Consider the following 25,957-nt stretch of genomic DNA (forward strand, 5'->3'; position numbering starts at 1 on the left):
ATGCTTTGTAAGTAGGAAAACCTGCAAAATCGGCAGTGTATCAAATACTTGTTTTCCCCACTGTACATGCATGCATACAGGGACACATGCACAGGGACACACACACACACACAGGAACACACACACACAGGGACACACACTCACACACACACACACACAAACTCACAAACACGCATATACACACACACTCACACACACACAAGACCACACATATACACACACACACACTCACACACACACACACACACACACACACCTTCCCATACTGTACCAGCAGGTTCTGTTGATATAACCGTTGTCATGTTTTCCTGTTTAGAGGACTTTTCTCTCTCAGTTGTACATGTGAATACTGGTGTTCATCCAACAGGTGTCTTAGCTTGAGCTAACAGACACAGCTACACTACCCTCTAGTGGCTGTCTGTCTAATGGCTCCTCCCCTACACTACCCTCTAGTGGCTGTCTGTCTAATGGCTCCTCCCCTACACTACCCTCTAGTGGCTGTCTGTCTAATGGCTCCTCCCCTACACTACCCTCTAGTGGCTGTCTGTCTAATGGCTCCTCCCCTACACTACCCTCTAGTGGCTGTCTGTCTAATGGCTCCTCCCCTACACTACCCTCTAGTGGCTGTCTGTCTAATGGCTCCTCCCCTACACTACCCTCTAGTGGCTGTCTGTCTAATTGGCTCCTCCCCTACACTACCCTCTAGTGGCTGTCTGTCTAATGGCTCCTCCCCTACACTACCCTCTAGTGGCTGTCTGTCTAATGGCTCCTCCCCTACACTACCCTCTAGTGGCTGTCTGTCTAATGGCTCCTCCCCTACACTACCCTCTAGTGGCTGTCTGTCTAATGGCTCCTCCCCTACACTACCCTCTAGTGGCTACTCCCCTATCATTCTTGTTACACACACTTGGAAAAAAGGCTTCCAAAAGGGCTTTTTATGGAGGGATAGGGTTCTACCAAGAACCGTTTTGATCAGAAGAACCCTTTTTTGGAAGAAAGGGTTCTCTGTAAGGCAAAGGGTTCTACTTAAAACCTTTAATATCCTAAGAACCCTTTTTGGAAGAAAGGGTTATTTGATGATTATTTGGAAGGCAAGGAGGATTCTTTGGAAGGCAAAGAGGATTCTACATAGAACCCTTCCAGCATGCTCTATTGTAGGGAGATTTTCCCGAATTGTTCGTTTTACTGTAATATCTGTGTTTTTGCATGTACATTGATTGGTTGATTAATTTAATGCTACACAGAGATAAATAACACACCGTTTTCTAAACTAATCCAATCTGTTACTAGTTGGATTTACTGCACCCATTACTGAGATGGTTGTTCCAGTTTAGATGATTGAGGTAGTCTCAGTATTCAATCTTTCCTACCCTGGCAGTCATTCTGAATGCAGGTTGCGGGTGATTAACGATTCCACTAGTTGGATATCCTAACTCTGGCTGGATTCCAATAGGAATTACACATCACTTTGCAAGCCAGCATAATGTGACTTGCAGGTCTGATGTGGTCTGTAAACTAGGAGATTCCTAACACCACTGTGTCAGGGTATATAACTAGGCCCTCAGAGAAAGGCCTTATGATATATGTAATGTATTGTCATACATAATTACATTTCAAAGGATGATAAGGCTGGTGAAACTGTTCATAGAGGGTTCTAGGAAGAACCCTCCAAAGATAAAATGGTTCTTGGTAGAACCCTTCATAGAGGGTTCTAGGTAGAACCATATACATGGGGTTCTATGAAGAACCTTACACAAAAATGTATGCACGCACGACTGTAAGTCGCTTTGGATAAAAGCGTCTGCTAAATGGCATATTATTATTATTATTATTATTATTAGAGGGTTCTACCCCCGACCATTAAGTGTTCCCCTTTTGGGACAAACCGAAGACCCTGTATGGTTCTACTTAGCAACTTTTTTTCTAAGAGTGCAGCCTGTGTAACAGAGGATTTATGAAACCACATTCACCTGATAATGGATAACCATGCCTGAGACATGAGGACTCCCCAAACGACCCGGGTTTGAATCGCGGTCGGTCTAGAGTTTCCCTAGAGTTAGGAGCTGCTGCCAGGGGAGGGCTAGGGTCCCATCCTACTGCCTGCTTAGGCCCTGGTCCAACAGCTGCAGTGTGGAGCTGGAGGGTGATACGGTCCCTGGTCCATCTGACTGGCTGATTTAACCAGCCTATAAATGGGCTCTAGTTTAATGGCCCCAAACAGAAGCAGATTTATGAAATGACACTGAGACAGTCTGTGTGTATTACTGATATCAAACACAGGGCCTGGGATCACAGAACAGTACTCCCCCCCTCACCCGAGGCTGAGGGAAATGAGATGAGATTGAGAGAGAGATCACTGATTGAGGCCAGTGAATCGATGGTTGGTTGCAGGGCTGCAAGGCTCTGTGGAACAGGCTGAATGATGGCTCTGCATTTAATCACCTCCTTCTATGTTTGTCTCAATTAAACAATATAATGGTTCCTGGTAGGGCTGGGAATTGCCAGGGACCTCACGATACAATATTATCACCATACTTACGTGCCGATACGATATGTATTACAATTCTCAAGATTATCACGATTCTACATGTGTTGCGATTCGATAATGTGATTTTATTCCAAACATATTGCTCACCATATGTCTGCTGCAGAGGGACAAGAGAGAGCCATGAGAAAAACAAGTTTTGGTCAGTCATGGAAATAAAAGTGCTGAAAGAAAATGGGCTCCCTATTTAAAAAGAAGACGGAGAACAAGCTATGAAGGAAAAAATACTGCAGTTTTGGTGCAGGTACATCAAACTAGCGCAAACATAATATTGCCATATTGTCAAAACGATACAATACGATATATCGGCAAGAATAATATCCGATATGTAACTGTATGGCTTTTCCCCCACAACTAGTTCCTAGCACCTGGGTTCACACAGGCTAAGACTGCTCCCAGGAAATGTTGCAGGGGAACACAGAGAGACTATAGAGGAGGAGGGGAACACAGAGAGACTATAGAGGAGGAGGGGAACACAGAGAGACTATAGAGGATGAGGGGAACACAGAGAGACTATAGAGGATGAGGGGAACACAGAGAGACTATAGAGGAGGAAGGGAACACAGAGAGACTATAGAGGATGAGGGGAACACAGAGAGACTATAGAGGAGGAGGGGAACACAGAGAGACTATAGAGGGATAGAGGTGGAGGGAACGCTGTTAGTAAAACAAAAGTGATGTATCTACATAGTGATAGCATCCTAGCTGTATCTCCATGGTGATAGCATCCTAGCTGTATCTACATAGTGATAGCATCCTAGCTGTATCTCCATGGTGATAGCATCCTAGCTGTATCTCAATGGTGATGGAAACCTAGCTGTATCTCAATGGTGATAGCATCCTAGCTGTATCTCCATGGTGATAGCATCCTAGCTGTATCTCCATCGTGATAGCATCCTAGCTGTATCTCCATGGTAATAGCATCCTAGCTGTATCTCAATGGTGATGAAAACCTAGCTGTATCTCAATGGTGATAACATCCTAGCTGTATCTCCATGGTGATAGTATCCTAGCTGCCGTTGAATGGTGATAGTATGGGAACTATCTGTTGTTGAATGGTGATAGTATGGGAACTATCTGTTGGTGAATGGTGATAGTATGGGAACTATCTGTTGGTGAATGATGAGAGTGCAGAATGGACAATCTAGGTAGGAGCTGTTGTTGTTCACCCATATCTATTATTTAAACAGGAAAGTCTGACTGAGATATACAGTCTATTTTACAAGGGAGAACTGGCCATGACCCATCTCCTAAAATATTCTTTTCTGACCATGTTACGTGTGTGTGCGTTTGTGTTTGTGTGTGTGTGTGTGTGTGTGTGTGTGTGTGTGTGTGTGTGCATGAGTGTGTGTGTGTTCATGTGTGAGTGTATGTACGTGTGTGTGTGTGTTTGTTTGTGTGTATGTTTGTGTGTGTGTTTGTGTGTATAGATGTGGGGGGGCCTGCGGACCCCATCACCCCCACCATCATCATCCCTCCCAAGAACACCAGTGTGACCGCGGGGAGGAATGATGTCATTATGGAGTGTGTGGCCAATGCTAGGTTAGTGAACACACACACACATGCATACATACACACACACACACACACACACACACACACACACACACACACACACACACAGAGAGAGACCAAGTCTGTCACATTTCACTGTCACCTAATGTATTTTGTTTGGCTCTCTTTTTAGAAGTGTCCATCCGTCCTATGCAATGCTTTTCTCCCCTCCTCCTCCTCCTCCTCCCCTCCTCCTCATCCTCCCCTCCTCCTCCTCTCCTCCTCCTCTCCTCTCTCAGTCTTTCCTCTCTCCCCATTCTTCTCCTCCCGTCCTCATCTATGCTCTGAATCCAAACTATTATTGTCAATTCAAAGGCTTGATCAGAATGACATATGTATTGCAGTGCACTGTCAATGCCTCACGACCTTGAAACAGAATATGAATCATATTTAAACCCTCCCTCTCTCTCTGTCTGTCTCCCCCTCCCGCTGTATCTCTCACTCTCTCCTTCTCTCCCCTTCTCACCCCCTACTCTCTCTCTCTCCCTCTCTCTCTCTCCCTCTCTCTCTCTCTCTCTCTCTCTCTCTCTCTCTCTCTCTCTCTCTCTCTCTCTCTCTCTCTCTCTCTCTCTCTCTCTCTCTCTCTCTCTCTCTCTCTCTCTCTCTCTCTCTCTTTCTCTCTCTCTCCCTCCTCTCTCTCTCTCCTCTCCTCTCCTCTCCTCTCCTCTCCTCTCCTCTCCTCTCCTCTCCTCTCCTCTCCTCTCCTCTCCTCTCCTCTCTTCTCCTCCAGACCTCTGATCAAGATGGTTTTAATCTGGCGTAAGGATGGTGTTGTGGTCAGTACAGGGATACGTGACTTTGGCCGCAGGCTGACCATCAGCCTCCCAGCGGTCAGCGACAGTGGTTACTATGAATGTGAGGCCGCCCTCCGCAGCAGCAGTGTGCCACCGGTCAACGCAGGGGCCTACCTACATGTTCTAGGTACAGACACACAGACACAAACACACACACACACACACACACACACACACACTCATTTGGGAGTTTCTCCACATGCTGGTTAGACTAGGTAGAGAACCCACCTATCAGTTCTCCAGCCAGTGATTATGTTTAGGTAATATAATTCTGTGTAGATGTCTAAAGTCTTCACGTCAGTTTGATATGCTGCTGGAAAATGGAGATAAATTATACATGATTAAAGCATTAGGTGGATTCTGAAAAAATCAATCCTGTCTGTCTCTATCTGATGCAGTCAATTACTCTGAGCTAGTCTCAATGAGACTAAACCTAGGAAATAAAATACTTATTGGATGTCCAGGATGGCATGAAAGTAAGAACAAAGACCAAGGCACCCTTATCATTGAAATGCCTTTATTGTTGCAACATCTTCAATTGAACAGAAATGTTCAAGGGAAAGTTACGACAAAATTATAGGAAGGTTATAACTGTGTTTCTCCTCTCCTCTCCTCTCCTCTCCTCTCCTCTCCTCTCCTCTCCTCTCCTCTCCTCTCCTCTCCTCTCCTCTCCTCTCCTCTCCTCTCCTCTCCTCTCTCTCTCCTCTCCTCCTCTCCTCTCCTGTCCTCTCTAATCCTCATCTCCTCTCTCCTCTCCTCTCCTCTCTCCTCCTCTCCTCTCCTCTCCTCTCCTCTCCTCTCCTCTCCTCTCCTCTCCTCTCCTCTCTTCTCTTCTCTTCTCTTCTCTTCTCTTCTCTTCTCTTCTCTTCTCTTCTCTTCTCTTCTCTTCTCTTCTCTTCTCTTCTCTTCTCTTCTCTCTCCTCTCTCTCCTCTCTCCTCCTCTCCTCCTCTCCTCTCCTGTCCTCTCTACTTCTCATCTCCTCTCTCCTCTCCTCTCTCCTCCCCTCCTCCCCTCCTCCCCTCCTATCCTCCTCTCCTCTACCCTCTCCTCCTCTTCTCCCCTCTCCTCCTCTTATCCTCTCCTCCTCTCCCCTCATCTCGTCCTATCCTATCCTCTCTCCTCTCCTCTCCTCTCCTCTCCTCTCCTCTCCTCTCCTCTCCTCTCCTCTCCTCTCCTCTCCTCTCCTCTCTCCTCTCCTCTCCTCCCTCCTCCTCCCTCCCTCTCCTCCTCTCCTCTCCCTCTCCTCTCCTCTCCTCTCCTCTCCTCTCCTCTCCTCTCCTCTCCTCTCCTCTCCTCTCCTCTCTCCTCTCCTCTCCTCTCCTCTCCTCTCCTCTCCTCTCCTCTCCTCTCCCTCTCTCTCCTCTCCTCTCTCTCTCTTCTCTTCTCTTCTCTTCTCTTCTCTTCTCTTCTCTTCTCTTCTCTTCTCTTCTCTTCTCTTCTCTTCTCTTCTCTTCTCTTCTCTTCTCCTCTCCTCTCCTCTCCTCTCCTCTCTCCTCCTCTCCTCCTCTCCTCTCCTGTCCTCTCTACTCCTCATCTCCTCTCTCCTCTCCTCTCTCCTCCCCTCCTACCCTCCTCCCCTCCTATCCTCCTCTCCTCTACCCTCTCCTCCTCTTCTCTCCTCTCCTCCTCTTATCCTCCTCTCCTCTCCTCTCCTCTCCTCTCCTCTCCTCTCCTCTCCTCTCCTCTCCTCTCCTCTCCTCTCCTCTCCTCTCCTCTCCTCTCCTCTCCTCTCCTCTCCTCTCCTCTCCTCTCCTCTCCTCTCTCCTCTCCTCTCCAGACCATCCCCAGTTTGTGAAGGAGCCTGTCCAACACATCAGTGCAGAGATGGAGAAGGTGGTGGATATCCCCTGCCAGGCACGAGGTATGTGGTGTGTGTGTATGTGTGTGATAGTGAGATAGTATGGGAGAGAGAGAGTGGGGGAGAGAGAGAGACAGAGAGAGAGAGAGAGAGAGAGAGTTCCAAAGCACTTGGTGACTTAAAAGCCCTGATGCTGTAAAAAGTGCTATATGTAAATATAACTGATCGATCAATTTATGTATTGATTGATTGATTAAAGGAGAAAGCTAACTCACCCTCCTCTCTCTAGGGGTCCCCCAGCCAGACATAGTGTGGTATAAGGATGCTGTGGTCATCAGTCCAGTACTGTATTTAACTACCTCTCCTCTCCTCTCTCTAGGAGTCCCCCAGCCAGATATAGTGTGGTATAAGGATGCTGTGGTCATCAGTCCAGTGAAGATGCCCAGGTACAGGGTGTTAGTGGGGGGCAGTCTCCAGATCAATGGCCTGTTACCTGACGATACAGGGATGTTCCAATGCTTCGCCCGCAACCTGGCTGGAGAGATACAGACCAACACCTACCTTGCTGTCACCAGTACGTCTGTCTGTCTCTGTCTGTCTTCCTGTCTGTCTATCTACAGTTGAAGTCGGAAGTTTACATACACCTTAGCCAAATACATTTAAACTCAGTTTTTCACAATTCCTGACATTTAATCCTAGTAAAAAATCCCTGTCTTAGGTCAGTTAGGATCACCACTTTATTTTAAGAATGTGAATTGTAAGAATAATAGTAGAGAGAATTATTTATTTCAGCTTTTATTTCTTTCATCACATTCCCAGTGGGTCAGAAGTTTACGTACACTCAATTAGTATTTGGTAGCATTGCCTTTAAATTGTTTAACTTGGGTCAAATGTTTAGGGTAGCCTTCCACAAGCTTCCCACAATAAGTAGGGTGAATTTTGGCCCATTCCTCCTGACAGAGCTGGTGTAACTGAGTCAGGTTTGTAGGCCTCCTTGCTCGCACACGTTTTTTCAGTTCTGCCCACAAATTTGCTATAGGATTGAGGTCAGGGCTTTGTGATGGCCACTCCAATACCTTGACTTTGTTGTCCTTAAGCCATTTTGCCACAACTTTGGAAGTATGCTTAGGGTCATTGTCCATTTGGAAGACCCATTTGCGACCAAGCCTTAACTTCCAGACTGATGTCTTGAGATGTTGCTTCAATATATCCACACAATTTTCCTTCCTCATGATGCCATCTATTTTGTGAAGTGCACCAGTCCCTCCTACAGCAAAGCACCCCCACAGCATGATGCTGCCACCCCCGTGCTTCACGGTTGGGATGGTGTTCATCGGCTTGCAAGCACCCCCTTTTTCCTCCAAACATAACGATGGTCAATGTGGCCAAACAGTTCTATTTTTGTTTACAGAGTACATTTCTCAAAAAAGTACGATCTTTGTCCCCATGTGCAGTTGCAAACCGTAGTCTGGCTTTTTTATGGCGGTTTTGGAGCAGTGGCTTCTTCCTTGCTGAGTGGCCTTTCAGGTTATGTCGATATAGGACTTGTTTTACTGTGGATATACAGTGGGGAGAACAAGTATTTGATACACTGCCGATTTTGCAGGTTTTCCTACTTACAAAGCATGTAGAGGTCTGTAATTTTTATCATAGGTACACTTAAACTGTGAGAGACGGAATCTAAAACAAAAATCCAGAAAATCACATTGTATGATTTTTAAGTAATTAATTTGCATTTTATTGCATGACATAAGTATTTGATCACCTACCAACCAGTAAGAATTCCGGCTCTCACAGACCTGTTAGTTTTTCTTTAAGAAGCCCTCCTGTTCTCCACTCATTACCTGTATTAACTGCACCTGTTTTAACTCATTACCCGTATAAAAGACACCTGTCCACACACTCAATCAAACAGACTCCAACCTCTCCACAATGGCCAAGACCAGAGAGCTGTGTAAGGACATCTGGGATAAAATTGTAGACCTGCACAAGGCTGGGATGGGCTACAGGACAATAGGCAAGCAGCTTGGTGAGAAGGCAACAACTGTTGGCGCAATTACTAGAAAATGGAAGAAGTTCAAGATGACGGTCAATCACCCTCGGTCTGGGGCTCCATGCAAGATCTCACCTCGTGGGGCATCAATGATCATGAGGAAGATGAGGGATCAGCCCAGAACTACACGGCAGGACCTGGTCAATGACCTGAAGTGAGCTTGGACCACAGTCTCAAAGAAAACCATTAGTAACACACTACGCCGTCATGGATTACAATCCTGCAGCGCATGCAAGGTCCCCCTGCTCAAGCCAGCGCATGTCCAGGCCCGTCTGAAGTTTGCCAATGACCATCTGGATGATCCAGAGGAGGAATGGGAGAAGGTCATGTGGTCTGATGAGACAAAAATTGAGCTTTTTGGTCTAAACTCCACTCGCCGTGTTTGGAGGAAGAAGAAGGATGAGTACAACCCCAAGAACACCATCCCAACCGTGAAGCATAGAGGTGGAAACATCATTCTTTGGGGATGCTTTTCTGCAAAGGGGACAGGACGACTGCACCGTATTGAGGGGAGGATGGATGGGGCCATGTATCACGAGATCTTGGCCAACAACCTCCTTCCCTCAGTAAGAGCATTGAAGATGGGTCGTGGCTGGGTCTTCCAGCATGACAACGACCCGAAACACACAGCCAGGGCAACTAAGGAGTGGCTCCGTAAGAAGCATCTCAAGGTCCTGGAGTGGCCTAGCCAGTCTCCAGACCTGAACCCAATAGAACATCTTTGGAGGGAGCTGAAAGTCCGTATTGCCCAGCGACAGCCCCGAAACCTGAAGGATCTGGAGAAGGTCTGTATGGAGGAGTGGGCCAAAATCCCTGCTGCAGTGTGTGCAAACCTGGTCAAGACCTACAGGAAACGTATGATCTCTGTAATCTCTGCAAACAAAGGTTTCTGTACCAAATATTAAGTTCTGCTTTTCTGATGTATCAAATACTTATGTCATGCAATAAAATGCAAATGAATTACTTAAAAATCATACAATGTGATTTTCTGGATTTTTGTTTTAGATTCCGTCTTTCACAGTTGAAGTGTACCTATGATACAAATTACAGACCTCTACATGCTTTGTAAGTAGGAAAACCTGCAAAATCGGCAGTGTATCAAATACTTGTTCTCCCCACTGTAGATACTTTTGTTTTTCTGTGGTCTTGGCTGATTTCTTTTGATGTTCCCATGATGTCAAGCCAAGAGGCACTGAGTTTGAAGGTAGGCCTTGAAATACATCCACAGGTACACCTCCAATTGACTCAAATGATGTCAATTAGCCTATCAGAAGCTTCTAAAGCCATGACATCATTTTCTGGAATTTTCCAAGCTGTTTGAAGGCACAGTCAACTTAGTGTATGGAAACTTCTGACCCACTAGAATTGTGATACAGTGAATTATAAGTGAAAAAAATCTGTCTGTACACAATTGTTGGAAAAAATACTTGTGTCATGCACAAAGTAGATGTCCTAACCGACTTGCCAAAACTATAGTTTGTTAACAAGACATTTGTGGAGTGGTTGAAAAACAAGTTTTAATGACTCCAACCTAAGTGTATGTAAACATTTGAAACCCCACCTCTTTAAGGAATACCTGGGATAGGATAAAGTAATCCTTCTACCCCCCCCTTACCCCAACCCCAAAACAAAAAAAATAACATTGTGAAGTGGTGATCCCACTGGCTATAAGGTGAATGCACCTATTTGTAAGTCGCTCTGGATAAGAGCGTCTGCTAAATGACGTAAATGTAAATGTAAATGTGAACTTCCGACTTCAACTGTATGTACATTTAACTAGGAATAAAGTGACTAGGCAACAGGATAGATAAACAGTAACAGCAATATGTGACGAGTATATATAGATCCAGGGGCGGTGTGTTCAATAGGGCGATATGGGCGACGCACTGCCAAACGGGAAAAGGAAGGGATTTTTTTTCTAATCAATTATATCACGGCAACAGTAGTTATCAGTGTTGTAATCTAGACGTCTGATCTGCCACAGTGCCACACTGCCACTAAATGTCCAATCAGGCTAAAGTCGTGCTTCAAATGGCCCCCCCCCCTTTTGGGGCGATTTCAGTCAGGTTGAAAATCGCCCAGAAGTCTGTCATAGACTCCCATGTAAAATCAATTTTTTTCAAATTTCAGAGCTTTCAATACAATCTCTATGGGTTTCTGAGGGCTTGCACTTACGCGCTTTTCGTCATACGTAACATAACCATGAACGTAACTAAGAAAAGAGCGGGTAGCAGCGTCTCTGTTGCGACCTGCAGTGTGTGTGACGTTTGGTGTGGCGTTATCTTGTGTTTTTAATCTTATGTTTTTAATTTGTACACTTAGTGGCGTTATTTTATGTTTTTAATTTGTACACTTAGTTTACAAACATTCTGCCAACCATGGATTTCCAGTGGTGGGGTCACGGTGTTGGACTGATCTTGTTGATCGTGTACATACCCGCTACGAACGGACTAAATAATGAAAACGCTGCTGGCAGCGGAATCCAATACAGCAGGGAGTTTTTACTACAATGCAACTCAAATACGAACGCGATGGATATCCCAATGGCCCATCTAATACCTGATTGTCTGCGAGTGGATTACAAACCCAAATGCAAACGTGGAAAACGCGGGGGAATCAGACAACGACTTAAAAAAATTAAGAACAAACTTCCCTTACCCACCACCTTGCTGATTAATGCCCAGTCACTGAGGGGGAAAGCGGATGAGTTGTCAGCGAATCTGCGCTTCCAACACGAATATCGGGAGGCCTGTTTGCTGGCATTTACTGAGACTTGGCTGGATGACAGAGTCCCGGACAGAGAAGTGGAGCCGGCCGGCTTCACCCTGGTCAGAGCGGACCGCGATCTGACAGTCACAGGGAAACTTCACGGCGGGGCGTCTGCCTGCTTATCAGCGACCAGTGGTGTAAATCGATCCTGGTAAGAGAGCGACTCTGTACCCCCGACATTGAACTGCTTTCTGTGTCACTGCGACCTTACTATCTGCCCCGTGAGTTCCCCCAATTGTTTGTTACCGTTGTGTACATTCAACCAAAAGCTAATATAACAAAGGCATCAGAGATTATTTATAATCTGTCACAGAAACTGGAATCCATCTCCCCGACGCACCCAAATTTATTTTAGGGGATTTTAACAACTGTACCTTGCACAAAGTCTTGCGCACATACCATCAGTATGTGAAATGTCACACTAGGAAAAATAGGACTCTTGATTTGTGCTATGGGACAATACCAAAGGCGTTCTCTGCCACCACCAGACCTCCTCTGGGGACATCAGACCACAATGTGGTCTACCTCAGGCCAATTTACTGTCGCCTCCTGGAGAGGGAGAAACCCACAGTTAAAACTGTCCAGATCTGGAATGACAACAGTATCACTTGGGGTGTTTTGACTGTACAATGTGGGAGGTAATTGAGGACAGCAGCTCTGATCTGGATGAACTCACAGAGGTTATTTCAGACTATGTAAACTTCTGTGTTGAGTCAGTTGTGCCTACTAAGACCTGTAAAATCTTCCCTAACAACAAGCCTTGGGTATCAAAACATCTAAAATCACTACTTGATAGGAAGAAGGCAGTTTATGCTGGGGGTGATAGACAGGCTTTAAGAGATGTACAACGTGAGATAAAAAGACAGATACTGGTGGACAAGTTTTGCGGAGTGTTTGAGTTAGCTTTGCGAGGCAAAGATGAAACTGAGGGCTCCACCAACCCTGGTAAGCCAACACTTTTGAGATCAGTCAATAAATGCTTCTGGTATTGACTTATATGCTGCCCCTGTCTTCATGTTGTTGCTGGACATATCTATCTATCTATCTATCTATCTATCTATCTATCTATCTATCTATATATCTATCTATCTATCTATCTATCTATCTATCTATCTATCTATCTATCTATCTATCTATCTATCTATCTATCTATCTATCTATCTATCTATCTATCTATCTATCTATCTATCTATCTATCTATCTATCTATCTATCTATCTATCTATCGTTCTCTCTCTCTGTCTTCTTCTCTCTCCTCTGTCACTATGTCATTATATCCTCTCTCTCTCTCTCTCTCTCTCTCTCTCTCTCTCTCTCTCTCTCTCTCTCTTCCTCTCTCTACATCCCTCTCCCTCTCACTTTCATTTCTATATCTCTCTCTCTCTCTCTCTCTCTCTCTCTCTCTCTCTCTCTCTCTCTCTCTCTCCTCTCTCTCTCTCTCTCTCTCTCTCTCTCTCTCTCTCTCTCTCTCTCTCTCTCCCCTTATCTTTCTTCCGTCTACACCTACCTATCTGGACACCAGTACGTCAAGTCGCCAACCCACCATGTCCCCATGTCAGTCTCTCCATCTCTCCAACCCTCCTTCCTTCCTCCCCCTTTCCTCCCACTCTCATATCTTCTTCTTCTCTCCATCCACACTCTGACTGACAGACCTGTCACTCTGCACACTCAGGCAATTATTGGCTATTTTGAGAGAGAATTAGAGAGAGAACGCATGAGTGAGAGAAAGTACTGAAATTGAATTGAGAGAGAGAGAGAGAGAGAGAGAGAGAGAGAGAGAGAGAGAGAGAGAGAGAGAGAGAGAGAGAGAGAGAGAGAGAGAGAGAGAGAGAGAGAGAGAGAGAGAGAGAGAGAGAGAGAGAGAGAGAGAGAGAGAGAGAGAGAGAGAGAGAGAGAGGGATGAAGAAGGAAAGGAAAGGGAGGCAGAGAGAGGGCGAGGGAGCCTTGTGCATGTCAGTCTCTCCAAGTCATCTTCTTGAAGAATGAGAGCTGACTGACTGACAGACAGAGCTTCAGTCAGTAATGTCTCTATAATGTCTTTGATAAATTCATTAAAAGTTCACACAGCTAATTCACATCTCTCATCATTAGTCTCATTAGCATCCTGCTCATCTGTGTTCTCACCTAATAATAATTGGTCATTTAGCAGACGCTCTTATCCAGAGCGACTTACAGGAGCAATTAGGGTTAAGTGCCTTGCTCAAGGGCACATCGACAGATTTTTCACCTAGTCGGCTCGGGGATTAGAACCAGCGACCTTTCGGTTACTGGCACAACGCTCTTAACCACTAGGCTACCTGCCACCTCATCAGGTATCTGTCTGTCTGGCTGGCTGGCTGTCTGTCTGTCACACCTCTCTGTCTGTCTGTCTGTCTGTCTGTCTGTCTGTCTGTCTGTCTGTCTGTCTGTCTGTCTGTCTGTCTGTCTGTCTGTCTGTCTGTCTGTCTCACCTACCTGTCTGTCTCTACCCAGGTATTGCCCCCAACATCACGGCAGGTCCAGCTGACAGTGCGGTAATTGACGGCATGTCAGTCATCCTTCACTGTGAGACCAGCGGAGCCCCCCGACCAGCTATCACCTGGCAGAAAGGTATGGTGGTGGACAGTGGGTAGATGCACAATTGTAATTTATATTAGAAATGCATGGCATTTTCGGTCTTGTTGTTTTTCAGAGGGGAAGGCGATTACTCGTAAATTTTTTACATATTACATAGTGACGCAGTCCACAAGGTGGCACAGTGCCTCTCTGACATTCTTAGTGGAGAACCCTCCTTGTGTTAATTTCCACTTCTTTCTCGCACTCTGCCCTTCCATTTTCTTCTTGTTATGTCTCCATACTTCACTAACTCTCTTCCTCCCTCTCCAGGTGAGCGTGTGTTGGCCAGTGGTTCTGTCCAGCTACCCAGGTTCACCCTGCTGGAGTCAGGCAGTCTACTGGTCTCCCCCGCTCACCTTCATGATGCTGGGACTTATACCTGCATGGCCAGCAACTCCAGAGGCATAGACGAGGCTGCCGCAGATCTAGTGGTGTGGGGTGAGTAGAGGGGGAGAGAGGGAGGGAGGGAGGGAGGGAGGGAGGGGAAGAGAGAGAGAAGGATGAAGAAGGATTATACACTCACTGGCTGTTATACATTTATACATTCAACCACCTGTTAAACAGCTAGTAACCTGATAACCTGAAGTCTGTCAACCACCTGTTAAACAGCTAGTAACCTGATAACCTGAAGTCTGTCGACCACCTGTTAAACAGCTAGTAACCTGATATCTGAAGTCTGTCAACCACCTATTAGACTGCTAGTAACCTGAAGTCTGTCAACCACCTGTTAAACAGCTACTAACCTGAAGTCTGTCAACCACCTGTTAAACAGCTAGTAACCTGAAGTCTCTCTCAACCAGCTGTTAGACAGCTAGTAACCTGATAACCTGACGTTGTTAAACAGCTAGTAACCTGAAGTCTCTCTCAACCAGCTGTTAGACAGCTAGTAACCTGAAGTCTGTCAACCACCTGTTAAACAGATAGTAAGCGGAAGTCTCTCTCAACCAGTTGTTAGACAGCTAGTAACCTGAAGACTCTGTAAACCACCTGTTAAACAGATAGTAAGCTGAAGTCTCTGTCAACCACCTGATAAGCAGCTAGTAACCTGAAGTCTGTCAACCACCTTTTAGACAGCTAGTAACCTAAAGTATCTTTCTACCACCTGTTAAACAGCTAGTAACCTGAAATATCTCAACCACCTGTTAACCAGCTAGTAACCTGAAGTCTCTGTCAACCACCTGTTAAACAGCTAGTAAGCTGAAGTCTGTCATCCACCTGTTAAGCAGCTAGTAACCTGATGGCTCTGTCAACCACCTGTTAAACAGCTAGTAACCTGAAGTCTCTCTCAACCACCTGTTAACCAGCTTGTAACCTAAAGTCTCTCTGTGTTTTCAGCACGGACCCGCATCACCAAGCCACCTGCGGACCAGAGTGTCATCAAGGGGACTAAGGCTGTCATGTCCTGTGGGGTGACCCATGACCCCAGTGTGTCTGTCAGGTAAGGATGATGTCATGTCCTGTGGGGTGAACCATGACCTCAGTGTGTCTGTCAGGTAAGGGTGATGTCATGTTCTGTGGGGTGACCCATGACCCCAGTGTGTCTGTCAGGTAAGGATGATGTCATGTCCTGTGGGGTGACCCATGACCCCAGTGGGTCTGTCAGGTAATTGGATGCCATGCAGACACCTGATTCAGCTCCTCAAAGGCTAAGTGATTAGTTGATCAGTTGAATCAGGGGTGGCAGTACTGCAATAGATCAAAGAAGTTGAACAGTTGGAGTTAGTGGAAGAAATTAGAAGTTTGGTGTGAGCAGACAGTGACACACACACACACATTCACAGTCTGATGATCTGATCAGTATGAGCAGAATGTCTATGGGTTTCAGAGAGAATTCATAAAGCCCTTTTTACATCAACAGTCTCAAAGTGCTCTACGGTAACCATGTACCTGTGTGTGTGTGTTGGTGTGTGTGTGTTGGTGTGTGTGCGTTCGTGTGTGTGTTGGTGTGTGTGTGTGTGTGTGTGTGTTGTCCTCTTCTCCAGGTATGTTTGGGAGAAGAGTGGTTCTGTGGTGGATGTGAGCACCTCTCCCCGGCTCCGTCTGGACCCTGACGGGACCCTGCACCTCTCCCAGACCTGGTCAGGTGACATCGGGACATATACCTGTAGAGTCACCTCTGTAGGGGGCAACGACTCACGCAGCGCTCACCTCAGAGTCAGGTTAACCTCAGAACTTATTGTGATCTCTCTCCTGGTCAATCACTCTGTCTGGCTTTGTGTGTCCATCTCATCCACAACTACTGTTTAATCATACTTTACTGCTTTATCATATTCCCCTCACCTCTCCTCTCCTCCTTCCATCATCAACTCCTCTCTGCACTCTGCTATTTCTACTGCTGACTACCATGTTCAGAGGATATTTATGATATGAACATTCTGTCTCTGTCTCTCTCTTTCACACACATTTCCCCCCTCATCCCCCCACCTCGTACAGGCAGCTTCCCCATGCTCCAGAGATCCCCGGTGCAGCTCTGAGCCAGGTAGAGAAGAGGGCCATCAACCTGACCTGGGCTCAGGCCTTCGATGGGAACAGCCCACTGATCCGATACATCCTGGAGGTCTCAGAGAACAGTGAGTAGACTAGTAGGGAATACTACAGCTGGAATACTGGACACTAAACACTATGAACAGAATACTACAGCTGCAATACTGAACACTAAACACTATGAACAGAATACTACAGTTGGAATACTAGTCTCAGTTTACAGAAGTAATGCTGTATTCTTGAGATGCTCAGACATTGTCCTCTGGAGTCAATATTTCACCAAACCTTGACTGAATCTGTAACTGTCTGCTTTTGTCTGACCTTCACTTTCTGTACGTCTTTTCATCTCTCTCTCTCTCTCTCTCTCTCTCTCTCTCTCTCTCTCTCTCTCTCTCTCTCTCTCTCTCTCTCTCTCTCGCTCTCTCTCTCTCTCTCTCTGTCTTAGATGCCCCGTGGACAGTGCTCCTGGCCAATATTGAACCGGAGTCGACCGGGGTGACCGTGGGTGGTTTGATCCCAGCACGGTCCTACCAGTTCAGGCTGTGTGCGGTCAACGACGTGGGCAGGGGCCAGTTCAGCAAGGAGACTGACCGGTGGGTTTTCATTTTTATGTATCCTTTATTTAACCAGGTGAATCCCAGAGATACAATGAGGGGAAAAAAGTATTTGATCCCCTGCTGATTTTGTACGTTTGCCCACTGACAAAGACATGATCAGTCTATAATTTTAATGGTAGGTTTATTTGAACAGCGAGAGACAGAATAACAACAAAACAATCCAGAAAAACGCATGTCAAAAATGTTATAAATTGATTTGCATTGTAATGAGGGAAATACGTATTTGACCCCTCTGCAAAACATGACTTAGTACTTGGTGGCAAAACCCTTGTTGGCAATCACAGAGGTCAGACGTTTCTTGTAGTTGGCCACCAGGTTTGCACACATCTCAGGAGGGGTTTTGTTCCACTCCTCTTTGCAGATCTTCTCCAAGTCATTAAGGTTTCGAGGCTGACGTTTGGCAACTCAAACCTTCAGCTCCCTCCACAGATTTTCTATGGGATTAAGGTCTGGAGACTGGCTAGGCCACTCCAGGACCTTAATGTGCTTCTTCTTGAGCCACTCCTTTGTTGCCTTGGCCGTGTGTTTTGGGTCATTGTCATGCTGGAATATCCATCCACGACCCATTTTCAATGACCTGGCTGAGGGAAGGAGGTTCTCACCCAAGATTTGACGGTACATGGCCCCATCCATCGTCCCTTTGATGCGGTGAAGTTGTCCTGTCCCCTTAGCAGAAAAACACCCCCAAAGCATAATGTTTCCACCTCCATGTTTGACGGTGGGGATGGTGTTCTTGGGGTCATAGGCAGCATTCCTCCTCCTCCAAACACAGCGAGTTGAGTTGATGCCAAAGAACACTTTCACCCAGTTCTCCTCTGAATCATTCTGATGTTCATTGGCAAACTTCAGACGGCCCTTTATATGTGCTTTCTTGAGCAGAGGGACCTTGCGGGCGCTGCAGGATTTCAGTTCTTCACGGCGTAGTGTGTTACCAATTGTTTTCTTGGTGACTATGGTCCCAGCTGCCTTGAGATCATTGACAAGATCCTCCCGTGTAGTTCTGGGCTGATTCCTCACCGTTCTCATGATCATTGCAACTCCACGAGGTGAGATCTTGCATGGCGCCCCAGGCCGAGGGAGATTGACAGTTCTTTTGTGTTTCTTCAAATTTGGGAATAATCGCACCAACTGTTGTCACCTTCTCACCAAGCTGCTTGGCAATGGTCTTGTAGCCCATTCCAGCCTTGTGTAGGTCTACAATCTTGTCCCTGACATCCTTGGAGAACTCTTTGGTCTTGGCCATGGTGGAGAGTTTGGAATCTGATTGATTGATTGCTTCTGTGGACAGGTGTCTTTTATACAGGTAACAAGCTGAGATTAGGAGCACTCCCTTTAAGAGTGTACTTTTTTCCCTCACTGTATATGAATGGTGTGTGCCTGTCTTTCATAGTTCAATCAGTTACATTCATTTTTAAATCCCATTGACATCAGCAGTTGTTACAGAGGGAGAGAGAGATCCAATGTGTTAGAGCTAGAACAACCTCAAGACAACGTCAATAAAATGTTCACTGTTTTTGTACAAACTGGGTTGTGGTCAGTAGGGCACACTGTAGAAAAACCTTTTGCAACAGAAAAACTTGGATGAGTTCAGGTAGTACCTCCCTGTTTCAAAATGTTTTCTCCCCACTGAATATGACCCTACCTGTTCCTTCCCGTCTCTGTAGTTCAGTGTTGACTCTCTATGACACTACCTGTTCCTTCCCTTCTCTGTAGTTCAGTGTTGACTCTCTGTGACCCTACCTGTTCCTTCCCTTATTTGTAGTTCAGTGTTGACTCTCTGTGACCCTACCTGTTCCATCCCCTCTCTGTAGTTCAGCGTTGACTCTCTATGACCCTACCTGTTCCTTCCCTTCTCTGTAGTTCAGTGTTGACTCTCTATGACCCTACCTGTTCCTTCCCTTCTCTGTAGTTCAATGTTGACTCTCTATGACCCTACCTGTTCCTTCCCTTCTCTTTAGTTCAGTGTTGACTCTCTGTGACCCTACCTGTTCCTTCCCCTCTCTGTAGTTCAGTGTTGACTCTCTGTGACCCTACACGTTCCTTCCCCTCTCTGTAGTTCACTGTTGACTCTTTATGACCCTACCTGTTCCTTCCCCTCTCTTTAGTTCAGTGTTGACTCTCTATGACCCTACCTGTTCCTTCCCTTCTCTGTAGTTCAGTGTTGACTCTCTATGACCCTACCTGTTCCTTCCCTTCTCTGTAGTTCAGTGTTGACTCTCTATGACCCTACCTGTTCCTTCCCTTCTCTGTAGTTCAGTGTTGACTCTCTATGACCCTACCTGTTCCTTCCCCTCTCTGTAGTTCAGTGTTGACTCTCTATGACCCTACCTGTTCCTTCCCCTCTCTGTAGTTCAGTGTTGACTCTCTGTGACCCTACATGTTCCTTCCCCTCTCTGTACTTCAATGTTGACTCTCTGACTAGTCTCTCAGAAGTCCACTGGGTTTTTCTCAAAAAAAAATTCTCCTTTGGGAATGAGTGTGTGTGTGTGTGTGTGTGTGTGTGTGCGCACGTTTGTGATAAATAGGAGTGAGTTGACCCTGCAAAATACTGCTGTGTGAAACACTCCTCTCTCTCTCTCTCTCTCTCTCTCTCTCTCGCTCCCTCTCTCACTCACGCTCTCTCTCTTTCTCTCTCTCTCTATCTCTCTCTCCATCTCTCTCTCTTTCCATCTCTCCATCTCTCTCTGTGAATTTAGAGTAATACAGTGGGCTGAATGAGTCAGAGCATCAAACAGAAAGTTAAATCCCCAGAGTACTGCTGACGCCTTAGATATAGCTCAACACACACACACACACACACACACATACGCTCGCCTCACACACACACACACACACACACACACACACACACACACACACACACAACCAACACTCATTAGGTTAGCAGGACACACACCCTCAGAGACACACTCACTCCTACACACACCCTCAGAGACACACTCACTCCTACACACACCCTCAGAGACACACTCACTCCTTTAACCCCTCCCTGCTTTCTTCCTCCCTCCCTCCCTTCTATCTATCTATCTGTCTGTCTGTCTGTCTGTCTGTCTGTCTGTCTGTCTGTCTGTCTGTCTGTCTGTCTGTCTGTCTGTCTGTCTGTCTGTCTGTCTGTCTGTCTGTCTGTCTGTCTGTCTGTCTGTCTGTCTCTCTCTCTATCTCTCATCCCTCTTTCCATCTATCTCTTTCCCCACACTCTCCTTTGATCCTAAACACTGTGCTTTATCCTTCATACTCCCTCCCGCTCTCCCTCTCTTAATCTCTCTCTCTCTCTCAATTCAATTATATTTATTGGCATGGGAAACATATGTTTACATTGCCAAAGGAATAGAGACATTTCAAATGTCATATTATGGCTATGTACAGTGTTATAACGATGTGCAAATAGTTAAAGTACAAAGGGGAAAATAAATAAACAAATATCTCTCTCTCTCTCTCTCCCTATATCTATGCTCCAGAACTTGTCTGTTTCTATATCACATAAGAGAAATTGAGATGTCAACTGAAATGTATTTAAGAAAAGGAGAAGTCTCACTGGAATCCTTCAGTGGTGTTAGCCTGCTTTAACTGCAGATGCATCCCAAATTGCACTCTTTTCCCTTTACAGTGTACTACTTTTGACCAGGACCCATAGGGCTCTAGTGCACTCTAAAGGGACGTAGCCCATGACTTCTTTGATGGTAGCTGAGCTGAAGAGACAGCTCTCTGAGGGAAAGATATCACAGAGCCTTTTACTTTAGTATAGACACAGACAGCCCTTGGTTAGTTAGATCAGTGAGAATGATGTCTGACCAACTCCTCTTTATACTGCCTTTACACACACACACACACACACACACACACACACACACACACACACACACACACACACACACACACACACACACACACACACACACACACACACACACACACACACACCACACACTCACACACACTCACACTCACACACACACACACACACACACACACACACACACACACACACACACTCACACACACACACTCACACTCTCTCACACACACACTCACACACACTCACACTCACACACACACACACTTACACTCACACACACACACTCACACACACTCACACTCACACTCACACTGACACACACACACACTCACACTCACACTCACACACACACACACACACTCACACTCACACACTCACACTCACACTCCCACTCCCACTCACACTCCCACTCACACACACACACTCTCTCTCTTTTAACGATTTTATGATGAAAATACATGGAAATATTCAGAAACACTTGTTAATTCATGCCCGTTTTCTCTCTCCCCCTCTCTCTCCCCATATCTCTTCTCTCTCTCCCTCTCTCTCTCCCTCTCTCTCTCTCTCCCTCCCTCCCTCCCTCCCTCCCTCCCTCCCTCTCTCCCTCCAGACTCTCTCTACCAGAAGAGCCTCCCAGTGCACCTCCTCAGACGGTGATCGCCAGTGGTCGTACAAACCAGTCCATCATGATCCAGTGGCAACCACCCCCGGAGAGCCACCAGAATGGACCACTCCAGGGATACATCATCAGGTGAGACACAGTGCGGATTGGTCCAGGTTGAAGATCGAGGGGGTCAATGACATTCATCTTGGTTATTAACCTGTATAACACCCCTTGGGTCATGGTCACAGTCCTAATGTCTTCCTCCTCCCTTTCCATCTATTCTCATCCTCAATTTCCCCTTTCTGTCAAACCATTCCTCCTTCTCTATGTTCTCTCTTTCCTTTCATACATCCTTCTCCTCCTCCTCTGTCTCTGTCTCGCTCTCTCTTTCTTCCTCTGTCTCGCTCTCTCTCTCTCTCTTGCTCTCTCTCTCTCTCTCTCTCTCTCTCTCTCTCTCTCTCTCTCTCTCTCTCTCTCTCTCTCTCTCTCTCTCTCTCTCTCTCTCTTTCTCTCTCACTCTTGCTCTCTCTCTCCCCCCTCCTAGGTACTGTCTGTCAGGTCTACCAGTGGACTGTCAGATGAAGAACATCACGAGGCCAGACCAGACTAACCTACTCCTGGAGGAGCTCATCATCTGGACTAACTATGAGATTGAGGTGGCAGCTTACAACAGGGCTGGGAGGGGTACCTACAGCCACAAGGTTACAGAGTGGACCCTGCAGGGAGGTGAGGATGGATGAGATCCAGTTCACATTCTCATCCTTAAACACAGTTCTCCGGCTTTAAGGGTTGAGAACATACTTACTCTTCTTAGCTCTCTGTGGAGCCTAGAACCACAACACGCCCACACCAGGCCAGACGCTCCTCAGCAGCTTTCTGAGGGCCTGTAGAGGTTATTCAGTCCTTCTCTTCCTATCTCATGTTTTCTTACTCTCGTCTCTCCCTCCATCTCTCTCCCAGTCCCCACTGTCTCACCAGGCAATGTCCAGGCTGAGCCATTCAACTCCACCACAGTCAGGTTGACCTGGACAGCTCCTAGGCCCCAGTTCATCAACGGCATCAACCAGGGATACAAGGTTGGCAACAGAGAGCAGAGACGCTTACCAGAGACAAATATTATTATTGGATCTGCAGTAGTAATTCAGATAGAACAGAAAACAGACATTTGCCTTGTAATATTGGACGTATACACATAACTGTAACGAAGTATCAGCCAATCGTCATCTGTGACTGAAACTACCTGTTTTGTAAATACATCTCTGTACTGCCATACACTGCGCTCTAGTGGTTAGAATAAGAACTGCATTCTCCAGCGTTAGACATACCAGTACCTCAACAGATCAGTATAAACTAGCTACAGTGTTTTGTAAACTATCCCTCCGTCTGTTTCCAGCTGTTGGCGTGGGAGGCGGGTCACGAGGAGGATGTTACCATGGTTACAGTGAGACCTAACTTCCAGGACAGTGTGCATGTGGGCTACGTGACGGGACTGAAGAAGTTCACAGAGTACTACACATCTGTCCTGTGTTTCACTACACCTGGAGACGGCCCCCGCAGCCCGCCTCAGAGACTACGCACTCACGAAGACAGTGAGTACCACAGTCACATTATTATACCAAACCTGTAAGCACTGACGAAGACAGTGAGTACCACAGTCACATTATTATACCAAACCTGTAAGCACTCACGAAGACAGTGTCTCACAGGCACAGACAAAAGCAATACTCTTTCCACATTATTCTATCGACCCGAAGGCCCCGGACTGTACTGATATTTTCTTTGGATGCGTAACTGGGCCAGCACAGTACAGCTCAGTTTGTCACAACTTGACCCGTGTAAAAAGGGTATTACAAACTATTACAGACACAATACACTACTGTAAAGTATATGGTACTGCTGTAAAGTACATGGTACTACTGTAAAGTATATGGTACTACTGTAAAGTATATGATACTTGTGCACTAAACATACCAGACACTCACTGTATAGTCCTTGCCTTGTGTGTGTGTGTCCAGCGCCTGGTGCCGTTGGTCACCTGAGCTTTACAGAGATCCTGGACACATCTCTGAAGGTCAGCTGGAAAGACCCCAACGAGAAGAACGGCGTCCTCACAGGTACTGTAACTAGTATAGTAGAGTATCTAACCCTAACCCTCTCTGGAAAGACCCCAACGAGAAGAACGGAGTCCTCACAGGTACTGTACATAGTATAGTAGAGTATCTAACCCTAACCCTCTCTGGAAAGACCCCAACGAGAAGAACGGAGTCCTCACAGGTACTGTACATTGTATAGTAGAGTATCTAACCCTAACCCTCTCTGGAAAGAACCCAACGAGAAGAGTCCTCACAGATAACTAGGCCTACTGTAGGCATACTCTGTGGTTGACCCTGTTTGTTGGATGTATGGTGTGTTTGGTTGGGTACTGTGGTATCAAAAGTATCAATTTCTGTGCAAATGGACAATAAAGATCTATTCTATTCATTTTTACATTTAAGTCATTTAGCAGACGCTCTTATCCAGAGCGACATACAAATTGGTGCATTCAACTTAGGATAGCCAGTGGGACAACCACATCTTGATCACAGTAAGTACACTTCTTCAAACAAACAGCTGTGAGCAAAGTCAGTGCAATCAGGGACAACTACATCTCGATCACAATAAGTACATTTCTTTAAACAAGTCAGTGCTAGCAGGTGAAATAAGTCAGGTGTTAGTTTAGACAAAAGACAGTGGTAGTAAAGGGGGTGTAGAAGGATTACTATTATACTATTCCAGGTATTCCTTAAAGAGGTAGGGTTTCAAGTGTCTTCAGAAGGTGGTCAATGACTCCGCTGCCCTGGGGTGACAGAGCAGCGAATAGCTTTGACTGGGCTGAGCGGGAACTGTGCTTCCGTAGATGTAGGGGGGCTAGCAGGCCAGAGGTGGATGAACATAGTGCCCTCGTTTGGGTGTAGGGACTGATCAGAGCCTGAAGGTAAGGAGGTGCCGTTCCCCTCACAGCTCCATAGGCAAGCACCATGGTTTTGTAGTAGATGCGAGCTTCAACTGGAAGCCAGTGGAGTGTGCGGAGGAGCGGGGTGACGTGAGAGAACTTGGGAAGGTTCCATTCCATTCTATTCGCTTCTATTGGCTTCTATTCTATTTCCATTTGTCCTCTGTATCAGTCTAACCAGCTGTGCTGTCCCTCCCCTACAGGCTACCGTATCTCGTGGGAGGAGTTTAACCGGACCAACACCCGGGTCACCCACTACCTCCCTAACCTGACCCAGGAGTACCGGGTCACCGGGCTGACTGCCCTCACCACCTACACCATCCAGGTGGCTGGGATGACCTCCAAGGGACAGGGTCAACTGTCTTCTTCTACTATATCATCTGGAGTACCCCCAGGTTAGTACCTCCCCTTAACCCTACCCCAGGTTAGTACCTACCCCTAACTCTAACCCAAGGTTAGTACCAAACCCTACCCCCAGGTTAGTACCTACCCCCTAAACCTAGCTCCAGTCCCCTAACCCTAACCCCAGTCCCCTAACCCCTGTCCCCTAACCCCAGCCATTCCCTAATCTCAGTCATTCCCTAACCCCAGCCATTCCCTAACCCCAGCCATTCTCTAAAAACAGCCATTTCCTAACCGCACCCATTCCCTAACCCCAGCCATTCCCTAACCCCAGCCATTCTCTAACCCTATTCCCTAACCCCAGCCATTCCCTAAACCCATTCCCTAACCCCAGCCATTCTCTAACCCCAGCTATTCCCTAGCCCCAGCCATTCCCTAAACCCATTCCCTAACCCCAGCCATTATCTAACCCCAGCCATTCCCTAACCCCAGTCCCCTAACCCCAGCCATTCCCTAACCCCAGCCATTCCCTAAACCCATTCCCTAACATCAGTTCCCTAACCCCAGCCATTCTCTAACACCAGCCATTCCCTAACCCCAGCCATTCCCTAACACCAGCCATTCCCTAACCCTAGCCATTCCCTAACACCAGCCATTCCCTAACCCCAGCCATTCTCTAACCTCAGCCATTCTCTAACCCCAGCCATTCCCTAACACCAGCCATTCCCTAACCCCAGCCATTCTCTAACCCCAGCCATTCCCTAACCCCAGCCATTCCCTAACACCAGCCATTCCCTAACCCCAGCCATTCTCTAACCCCAGCCATTCTCTAACCCCAGCCATTCTCTAACCCCAGCCATTCCCTAACCCAAGCCATTCCCTAACCCCAGCCATTCTCTAACCCCAGCCATTCTCTAACCCCAGCCATTGAGAGTCTCGTCTTTTCCCACAAAATGCTCTTATGATTGTTGGTAAACATCAACTCAGGTTGGTTGAGCTCCTTCTGTTCCCCTC

General features: G+C 46.6%; 1 protein-coding gene across 1 annotated transcript in view; it reads left to right on the top strand.

Moving 5' to 3' along the window:
- Positions 1 to 25,957, top strand: part of LOC121555373 (protein sidekick-2-like) — a 327,039-nt gene that overhangs the window by 261,022 nt on the left and 40,060 nt on the right. The window contains exons 6-21 of the mRNA XM_041869204.2: positions 3,976 to 4,087; positions 4,830 to 5,020; positions 6,672 to 6,755; positions 7,072 to 7,266; positions 13,986 to 14,102; positions 14,379 to 14,546; positions 15,444 to 15,546; positions 16,091 to 16,267; positions 16,542 to 16,678; positions 17,038 to 17,185; positions 21,616 to 21,756; positions 22,154 to 22,335; positions 22,570 to 22,685; positions 23,003 to 23,198; positions 23,625 to 23,723; positions 24,805 to 24,996. Coding sequence (XP_041725138.2) covers positions 3,976 to 4,087; positions 4,830 to 5,020; positions 6,672 to 6,755; positions 7,072 to 7,266; positions 13,986 to 14,102; positions 14,379 to 14,546; positions 15,444 to 15,546; positions 16,091 to 16,267; positions 16,542 to 16,678; positions 17,038 to 17,185; positions 21,616 to 21,756; positions 22,154 to 22,335; positions 22,570 to 22,685; positions 23,003 to 23,198; positions 23,625 to 23,723; positions 24,805 to 24,996 — 2,358 coding nt within the window. The remainder of the gene's footprint in view (positions 1 to 3,975; positions 4,088 to 4,829; positions 5,021 to 6,671; positions 6,756 to 7,071; positions 7,267 to 13,985; positions 14,103 to 14,378; positions 14,547 to 15,443; positions 15,547 to 16,090; positions 16,268 to 16,541; positions 16,679 to 17,037; positions 17,186 to 21,615; positions 21,757 to 22,153; positions 22,336 to 22,569; positions 22,686 to 23,002; positions 23,199 to 23,624; positions 23,724 to 24,804; positions 24,997 to 25,957) is intronic.

This window comes from Coregonus clupeaformis, chromosome 7 (assembly GCF_020615455.1).
Source record: "Coregonus clupeaformis isolate EN_2021a chromosome 7, ASM2061545v1, whole genome shotgun sequence".
Classification (NCBI taxonomy): domain Eukaryota; kingdom Metazoa; phylum Chordata; class Actinopteri; order Salmoniformes; family Salmonidae; genus Coregonus; species Coregonus clupeaformis.